Source organism: Emys orbicularis, chromosome 16 (genome assembly GCF_028017835.1).
Source record: "Emys orbicularis isolate rEmyOrb1 chromosome 16, rEmyOrb1.hap1, whole genome shotgun sequence".
In the NCBI taxonomy this organism is placed as follows: Eukaryota; Metazoa; Chordata; order Testudines; family Emydidae; genus Emys; species Emys orbicularis.
In genome coordinates, this window is record NC_088698.1 from 4,152,688 (window position 1) to 4,162,131 (window position 9,444).

Sequence of the window (9,444 nt, forward strand, 5' to 3'; positions counted from 1 at the left end):
ATGATCATATTGGTCCCTTCTGACCTTAAAGTCTATTTATCTATGAAAATGCGCTGAAGACTGAATTATAATGCAGCCTGCATGTATCATGGATGTCCTACACCTGCGTTAATGAATCACAGCATCTTTCATGTAAACAGCTCCCTGCCTGGTGGCTGTGAGGAGCTGTTGATGGGTGTTTCCTAGCCAGAACCTCATCCCATGAGTCACACTGAAATGTTCCATCTTGGCCCTGACAAACGATGGGCCAGACCCAGCCGTATGCAACTTGCATTTGCCAGGGGAGTCTCTGGGACAAGATCGGGAGTGACGTAAACGCTGGTGTGAGTTACAGGTTGGATTTGCTAGTCAGTGGGGCCTAATAAACAGCTGACGTCTCTAGTCCAAACACATGGCTCCTGCAGCTAGGTGGGGAGGCACTGGGTGCTGCTTCAGCAGGAAATCGCCACCAAGACAAAGGCCAGGCTGCTGCTCCCCGTCCCTGCATCAGAGCCCTGCGGTGACAGGTGTGAGCTGTCCCGGGGGATTCACATCCTGGAGGCACCAGCAGCAACGTGTGTTGTCAGCGTGTGTTACACACGCAGGAAACGCTCTCCCTGCCCTGCCGGGACCCAGGGCTGTTGCTCTCAGGGTGTGACTGAAGTAGAGGCTGCTGATCACGGTTTCTTTGCTATTTCAGGCTCCAGTCACATTTGACGACGTCGCTGTGTATTTCTCTGCGGAGGAGTGGGAGGAGCTAGCGGAATGGCAGAAAGAGCTGTACAAGGACGTGATGAGGGACAACTACAAGGCTTTGATCTCCCTGGGTAACGATTAGTGGTCACTCATTCATTAGAAGCTGCAGCCCCCAAATAAGAGAGCTTCAAGTCATGCTCTGTAGTGTGATTACATGAAACAAAGAGAACTGCCTTAAGCACCACCCAGAGAACTCCCTGACCGGGAGGTCCTTCCATTTATTAAACTCCCCCTGCAACACATCCTGGTCCTCGCTGGTGCCTATAACCACTGCACATGCTGTACAAACTCTGCCCAAGGCAGGGCTCCATAGAGAGCGCTCCCTGCATGCTGTGTGGTACCATTGTGGGAGCAGAATGGAGACGTTTCCTGTGTCTAGGGAGAAGTTCGGATGTAAGTGGGCTAGTGGCTGAGGCCAGGGGGGGCACTGTGTCTCGTTCATGCCTCTACAGGAAGTGCAGGTACCTGAGTCTCGCATGAGTTGTTCAGCTCATCTCAATCCATAAGGCTTTTTTGCCTCTGAATCTTCACTCTCTTCCCAGGTAGTTCATACACTGGGCTGGGGTTAAATCAGGAGTGTCATTTTAAAACGCTGACAGGACAGTGAGTAATTGCTGAGCTACACATTAGGTGGGATGGATGGTCCAGTGGTCAGAGCGCTCGTCTAGAACTTGAGAGTCTTGAGTTCAGTTCCCTGCTCCACCACAGACTGTCTGGGGGACCTTGGGCAAGTCACAGGGTTCTCTGGGCCTCAGTTCCCCATCTATAAAATGGGGATAACTGCCTTGCCCGGCTGCACAGGGGCTTGTGAGGATAAACACATTAGCGATTGTGAGGGGCCAGCTAAGTATCTAGGATCGATGGATAATTCTCTTCTCCCATCACCAGGTCATGCTGCCACTAAACCTGACATTATCTGGCTGATTGAACGTGGGGAAGAGCCGTGTGTCAAGGGTCACAAGGACTCTGGGAATGGAAAAGCTTTTAACTTCTTCTGTGAGTAACGATTTCCAAACCGTTCGGAAACAATGAGTGTGTGGAACCCAGCCGCCCCTTCCAGCGTGCTGGCAATTACCTCTTTGCTCCCAGGAACAAATGCAGTAACTGTTGTTACTGGCGCATCATTTTGGCAGGTGTCAGCCATGCATCCCCACCGCTATATTTCCACTCCCATTGGAAATAGCAACGGGGGTCTTCATTTTCCCTTGCTCGTGGGTGAACGGCTCTGGGGAGCAAAGCAGAGGCTGCTAAAGTGGAATTTGAAGTGGAGTGGAGAGGGCATTCTCTTGCTGGGAGCAAAAGAAGGTCACAGAGAACAGCCACTCCTTCTTTCCCAAGCTGATCTAGAATTGACCGAATCGCCAAATTGGTACAGTTTGAGAGCTCCTCCCCTTCCTAGCAGAGGACAGAGGCTGTCAATCAATGCCCTGTCTGACTGCTATTTATTCGCTGCAAGCAAATGGAAACCCTTTAACAAACCTCTGTCTGTCTCTCTCCACTTTGTTACACTGTATTGACTTTCTGATTAGCTATGACATAATATCAGAGGAATCCAATTAACAGGTCAGAAATGATCTCTAGGATGAAATTCTGGCCTCACTGCAGTCAATAGCAAAACTCCTCTTGACTTCCAAAGGGCCAGGACTTCACCCTTAAAGCTTAGTGAGCAATTTCAGAAACATTTGTGAGACGTATTGACCCAAGAAGGCCAAAGGCAGACCTTGTGTAAGCAGCTGGAGCTGCATTCATGTTAATGAAGTTGACCCACGTCCAGTCGATCTGATTTGGGCCCTCTGCATGCAGATTGCCAAGTAGGATGTAGTTCTGGGGTGAGAGCCTGACCCCACTGAAGTCAATGGCAAAATTCTCATTGACTTTAACGGAACCAGGATTTCGCTCATAATTTCTACATAAAACTGGGCAGGAGTTTTCCAGCTGGTGCATGGCTGAAAGTTCAATCTCATGGGAATGCTATAGAAACAAAATGTTAATGTCATTGAAATAAACTAGGGCTGTCAAGCGATTAAAAAAATTAATCACGATAAATTGAGCAATTAAAAAAATTAATTGCGATTAATCACACTTTTAAACAATAGAATGCCATTTATTTAAATATTTTGGATGTTTTTTACATTTTCAAATATATTGATTTCAATTATAACACAGAATACAAAATGTACAGTGCTCACTTTATATTAATTTTTTATTACAAATATTTGCACTGTAAAAACCAAGAAATACTATTTTTCAATTCACCTAATACAAGTACTGTAGTGCAATCTCTTTATCATGAAAGTTAAACTTACAAATGTAGAATTATGTAAAAAAACAACAACTTGCATTCAACAATAAAACAATATAAAACTTTAGAGCCTACAAGTCCACTCAGTCCTACTTCTTGTTGAGCCAGCTGCTCAGACAAACGAGTTCATTTACATTTGCAGAAGATAATGCTTCCACTTCTTGTTCACAATGTCACCTGAAAGTGAGAACAGATGTTCGCATGGCACTTTTGTAGCCAGCGCCGCAAGATATTTACATGCCAGATGCGTTAAAGATTCATATGTCCCTTCATGCTTCAACCACCATTCCAGAGGACATGCTTCCATGCTGATGATGGTTTCTGCTCGATAACAATCCAAAGCAGTGCGGACTGACCCGTGTTGATTTTCATCATCTGAGTCAGATGCCACTAGCAGAAGATTGATTTTCTTTTTTGGTGGTTCGGGTTCTGTAGTTTCCGCATAAGAGTGTTGCTCTTTTAAGACTTCTGAAAGTGTGCTCCATACCTCGTCCCTCTCAGATTTTGGAAGGCACTTCAGATTCTTAAATCTTCATTCTAGAGTTGTAGCTATTTTTAGAAATCTCACATTGGTACCTTCTTTGCATTTTGTCAAATCTGCAATGAAAGTGTTCTTAAAATAAACAACATGTGCTGAGTCATCATCTGAGACTGCTGTGGCATGAAATATATGGCAGAATGCGGGTAAAACAGAGCAGGAGACATACAGTTCTCCCCCAAGGAGTTCAGCCACAAATGTAATTAACACATTATTTTTTTAATGAGCGTCATCAGCATGGAAGCATGTCCTCCGGAATAGTGGCCGAAGTATGAAGGGGCATACGAATGTTTAGCATATCTGGCACATAGATACCTTGCAATGACGGCTAGAAAAGTCCCATGCGAACGCCTGTTCTCACTTTCTGGTGACATTGTAAATAAGAAGTGGGCAGCATTATCTCCCATAAATGTAAACAAACTTGTTTGTCTGAGCGATTGGCTGAACAAGAAGTAGGACTGAATGGACTTGTAGGCTCTAAAATTTTACATTGTTTTGTTTTTGAGTGCAGTTATGTAACAAAAAAAATCTACATTTGTATGTTGCACTTTCACGATAAAGAGATTGCACTATAGTACTTGTATGAGGTGAACTGAAAAATCCAATTTCTTTTATCATTTTTACAGTGCAAATATTTGTAATCAGAAGTAATAATATGAAGTGAGCACTGTACACTTTGTATTCTGTGTTGTAATTGAAATCAGTATATTTGAAAATGTAGAAAAACATCCAAAATATTGAATACATTTACTTGGTATTCTCTTGTTGAACAGTGCAATTAAAACTGCGATTAATCACAATTAATTTTTGAGTTAATCGCGTGAGTTAACTGTGATTAATTGACAGCCCTAAAATAAACCCATGATGTCATTGACTGCTGCTCTATAATTATGTTAACTGCACTATAGGCTGAACGTATTCACAGGAGTTTTCCATTCTCTCCAGCCCATGCAATAAATAACATCTGGATTCTCTCTCCATTGCAGCAGTTGCCGAGATCAGGGGGAAGAAGGAGACTCATCCGCAGGAGACTCTCAGGGAATTGGAAGGGCCCAGGCTGTTAGAACGTGGCCTCCAGAGCTCGGACAGGGAATTAGTCTGTCAGGCTCAGTCCAGCTCAGAAGATCATCAGGGAAACTCTTCCAGAAGTGGAGTGGAGCCACCCCCTCCTTGGCAAAGCGGGCTCACTGCAGCCACCTGGCAACGCTGCTCCCTGGGATGTGAGCAGGTGGCTCCCTTTGAACTCTCTGGGGGATGCCTGCGTGTGGTTGAGGACAGGTTCTGGCCCTTGGACGTTCTTGCTCCCCAGCCATCCACTCCTGCAGAGACTCTGTATAAATGCATCCAGTGTGAGAAATGGTTCACTCCCCCGCCAGCTGCTGGCGGTCACGGCAGGACGCCCCTGGGAGCAGAGCCCTCCATTTGCCCCAAGTGCAAGGGGAGCCGTGGGGAGAGCTCTCATCTTAGTGCATGTCAGAGAATCCCCGCAGGAGAGACTCCCTGTCTGAGCGCTCGCTGTGAGCAAAGCCCAGCCCGGCCTGTGCCCCAGAGAATCCCCCCAGGAGATACCCCCTGTCTGCGCGCTCGCTGTGAGCAAAGCCCAGCCCAGCCCCTGCCCCAGAGAATCCCCCCAGGAGAGACCCCCTGTCTGCGCGCTCGCTGTGAGCAAAGCCCAGCCCGGCCTGTGCCCCAGAGAATCCCCCCAGGAGAGACCCCCTGTCTGCACGCTCGCTGTGAGCAAAGTCCAGCCCAGCCTGTGCCCCAGAGAATATCCCCAGGAGAGACCCCCTGTCTGCGCGCTCGCTGTGAGCAAAGCCCAGCCCAGCCCCTGCCCCAGAGAATCCCCCCAGAAGAGCGACTGTATAGATGCCCCGAGTGCGAGAAAAGCTTCTGCTACAAGCAGGAATACACGTGGCACCAGAGAGCCCACCTCGGCGATAGGCTCTATAAATGTAGCGGGTGCGAGAAAAGCTTCCGCTCCAAGCAGGAGCTGGTCTGGCACCAGCGGGCCCACGCAGCGGAGAGGCCATACAAGTGCAGCGAGTGCCAGAAGAGCTTCCGCTACCAGCAAGAATTCACCTGGCACCAGAGAGCCCACGTGGGCGACAGGCCGTACAAATGCCCCACCTGCAATAAGCACTTCCGCTATCAGCAAGAGTTCACGTGGCACCAGCGGAGCCACGCCGGGGAGAAGAGCTACAAGTGCCTGGGCTGTGAGAAGAGCTTCCGCTACAAGCAGGAATTCATGTGGCACCAGAGGATCCACGTGGAGGAGAACCCCTACCGATGCCCCACGTGCCAGAGGACCTTCCGCTGCAAGCAGCAGTATACGAGCCACCAGAGGGTCCACAGCGCGGAGAGGCCCCATAGATGCTCTGAGTGTGATAAGAGCTTCAGCCGGAACTCAGCCCTTCTTAAGCACCAGCGACTGCACACCGGGGAGGGACCTTACCACTGTTCTGACTGCGAGAAAAGCTTCAGCCAGAGCACAAACTTTCTCCAACACCAGCGATCCCACGCACGCAAGAGAGCCCGGCTGGATGGGCAGAAACCTTCCGAGGGGAGGCAACCCCAGCAAGGCCCTCGCAAGGCTGCGGGCAGAGAGACCCTGTAAACCCCCCGACCCTGTAGAATGTTTCAGGGGGAGCACTCACTTTCGTGAGCATCTGGGAGCCCGAAGCAGGAGAGGAGCTCAGCTGATGAACCCAGCATGTGAGAGCCTCACGCACAAGCTGAAGTTGCAGTGCCCCACGGGAAAGGCCTGGGAAGGGGCTGAACGGGTGGAAAGGGCTGTAGAGTCAGAGTCTCTCGGGGAGTCCGGGAAAGACACACACATGGCAACGAGTTGGCAGTAGGTCCAGTAGAACTTCTCTTTTCCTGAAGGTGCTCAGATACTTCAGTGATGGGCAGCAGGATAGAACCCTGGAATCCAGTGCCCCGTCTGGCTGCTGACTCTGGGCCTTATTATTGCTAAATGAGTAGCTGCTCCGGTGTCCCTGTGACTAAGGTGCTCACCTGCTCCCGTCCTGCTCCCCTCACTGCATTGTCAGCCTTAAATATGCCAGGAGATCTCCATTGCCAGGGGGAAACCAACATGTTCATGCAACGTTGTGGTGGAGGATGTCAGTGCCAAGGAGTCGGGACGGTCGAAGTGCTGGGACTCACAGCAACCCTTAGCTGAGCCCTCTGGATAGCGATAACTCACAGCTGTAGGCAGGGTACTGGAGCGATGACGCTCTTCTGGCCTCCACCCCTGCCCAGGTACTCAGATCAAACCGTTTTGCTGCCACCCTGCATCACCCGTCAGAGTAAAGGAGGAGCTATGTGGGTGCCTTGCTTACTGTTACTTTGCTCAAATGTTGCACAAGCAAGGTAACAGCGCCACCTCTAGAGGGCGATCTCATACTAACATCATGGGGCATTTCTGGTACTTGCCGTTATTTGAAAATCAAGGTGACCGTGACCCACCTGTACCCACTGCTGCAAAGATCCCTCTGCAGGAGGTCCTGAGCATTGCAGGGGCTGTGAGAGCTCAAAGCACAGCTTCCCATGTACCTCCAAGTACAATTGCCTTTCTCACCAGCTCTCTGCAGCTTCGGCCCCGTGTTACTGTGCAGACTGTGATATGGGAGCTGTATTTCTCTAAGCACCAGCGCTGCATGCACACATTGTGCACCTCTCTGCTAGCTGACGGGGGCTCGGCTGTGATCCCTCCCTTGCCCAGCCTTTGGGGAATCGAGTGCTGGAGCTAGATTCACACAGTCCATCAGCTCCTTCCTAGAAGTGCGGCTGGCGCTGTGCAGAGGCGTTTTGGCTCCCTCTCACCACGCAAAGCCAGCCCCATCAGGCGTTTTTCTCTACGACATCTCAAACCCTCTTTTCATGCCGTAGTCAGAACTTTTCCTGGGGCTAAATTCTGTTACACTGATGTAAATCCAGAGCAACTCCACTGAATTCAGTGGTGTTTACACTGCTGTAACTGGGAGCAGAATCTGGCACTTGACCTAAGATCTTGTTCCTCCCTAGTGTTGCTCCAGGGCAGTGTGGTCAGTGGGAGCGGTAGCTACCCTTGTCCCATCTCCACCATCTTGTGGAGCATGAGAGATACCTGTAGGGAATGGGATCTGCCACATGTGGGGCGGGAGGGGTTGGACTGTCCTTTGTCCTGATATGGGCTGAAATCCATTGGATGCATCCAAATCACTGACCCAGTGGCTCCAGCTGGCCCATTGTGTGTTTCCTCCACACCCAGGCTCTAGAAGAGTGCTCCTCTCTCTGGCTTTATTAATTGGAGGATTGTGGGATAGTGAGTGTGTGTGTGTGGGGGGGGGTCAAGGCACTGGCGTGGGGGTCCAGGAGACCTGGACTCAATCCCCAGCTCTGCTGCAGACTCTGTGTGCCCTTGGGCCAGTCTCTCTGGCTGTAGGTCTCAGCTGCATAGTGGGGATAAGAGCAAGAGCAGGGCCCTGCTGCGGGAGGTGGTTGTGAGGCCAAATCTGCGCACCGTTCTGAGGTACTTCGATTCTGCAGGGATGGCAAGTCAGTATCTAGCCAGATATTCGCCGTGGCTTGCTAGGCTGTTCCACCGGGCTCGCAGCACCCCCGCCACGGGACCCGCTGACTTTAGAGCAGTTCATCTCCCCATGCCCGGTAGGGTCTGCTGAATGGGGTCGCTCAGTGCAGATGCCGGTCCGCTGGGTGGAGCAAACACTGGGGTTACCTCAGGTATAAATACATGCGACAAGCATCCCTAATGCCACTTCTCTCACTGAAAGCATCGGTCCATTCTTAATGGCTCCCTCCACGCTGCTCCTCTTGGAGCTGGCAGTGTCTGTCCTCCCCCCCACCTCCAAAAAAGACAGCTGGACTTCAGGAGTGCTTGACCCTGCTCCACTGCACCCACCAGCTGGCTGCGCCATGCTGTTGCTGCTGCCATGAGCAGGGGTGAAAGTAACTTAAAGGACTTACCGGTACTCCGGAGTCCTTAGGAGGGGCGGAGCCTCAACCGGAAGAGGTGTGGCCTCAACCGGAAGAGGGGGGGGCTCCGCTGCAGTAGCGGCAGCGGGGGGCCCCTGGCCCTTTAAATCACCGCCAGAGCCCTGCCGCAGCTACCCCAGGGCTCCGGCAGCGGGGCTCGGGTGGCAATTTAAAGGGCCCCGGAGGGTAGCGGCAGTGGGAGCCCCGAGCCGCGCTGCCGGACCCCTGGGGTAGCAGCAGCAGCCGGGGGCTCGGGCAGTGATTTAAAGGGCCTGGGGCTCTGGCAGCCGCTACCACCCCGGACCCTTTAAATCATCCCCAGAGCCCTGCTGCCGGAGCCCTGGGGTAGCAGCGGCGGGGCTCCGGCAGCTATTTATGTACAGGTGTGACTACCTGCCCTTTCCTGGTTACTCTAAGCGGCCAGTCCGCATCCAAATCCAGTAAAAAATAAAATAATAATTTAAAATAGGATATAATCCATTTATTAAGTATTTATAATAAGTATTTAAAACCATTCTCAATTCCTAATATTTTCAACCGATCATTGTTTCCATCACTCCACGTGCCCCAAGCACGAGGCCAAAGAAGTGGATATTTTTACCACCCGTTAAGTTTTTGATCTCTTCCTCTAATTCGAGGTAATAAGCCACCTTCTCTCTATGGGCTTGCTCCAAACTCCCGGCATTATCTTCCCAGCACACTGTGACATCCACCACCACCGCCATATCACCCTTAGTAAATAGAATATCTGGTTTTCTCTGCTCTCCCCTGCTATTTTTTAAATGGGGTTCTGCTAGTGCCTTCCATCCTAATTTAACAACCTTATCTATAACTGCAGATACTACTCTATTATGTCTTTTAATTCTTGCATTCTTGGTTTTATAACATTGAC

At 50.4% G+C, this 9,444-nt stretch overlaps 1 protein-coding gene across 1 annotated transcript; it reads left to right on the top strand.

The window, feature by feature from the left end:
- Window positions 1-242: 242 nt before the first annotated feature.
- Window positions 243-6,189, top strand: LOC135890530 (zinc finger protein 436-like). The gene is made up of 4 exons (XM_065417951.1): window positions 243-323; window positions 680-806; window positions 1,278-1,338; window positions 5,391-6,189. The coding sequence occupies exons 1-4, from the start codon at window positions 243-245 to the stop codon at window positions 6,187-6,189; spliced, it is 1,068 nt and encodes a 355-aa protein (XP_065274023.1).
- The last annotated feature ends 3,255 nt before the right edge of the window (window positions 6,190-9,444 follow it).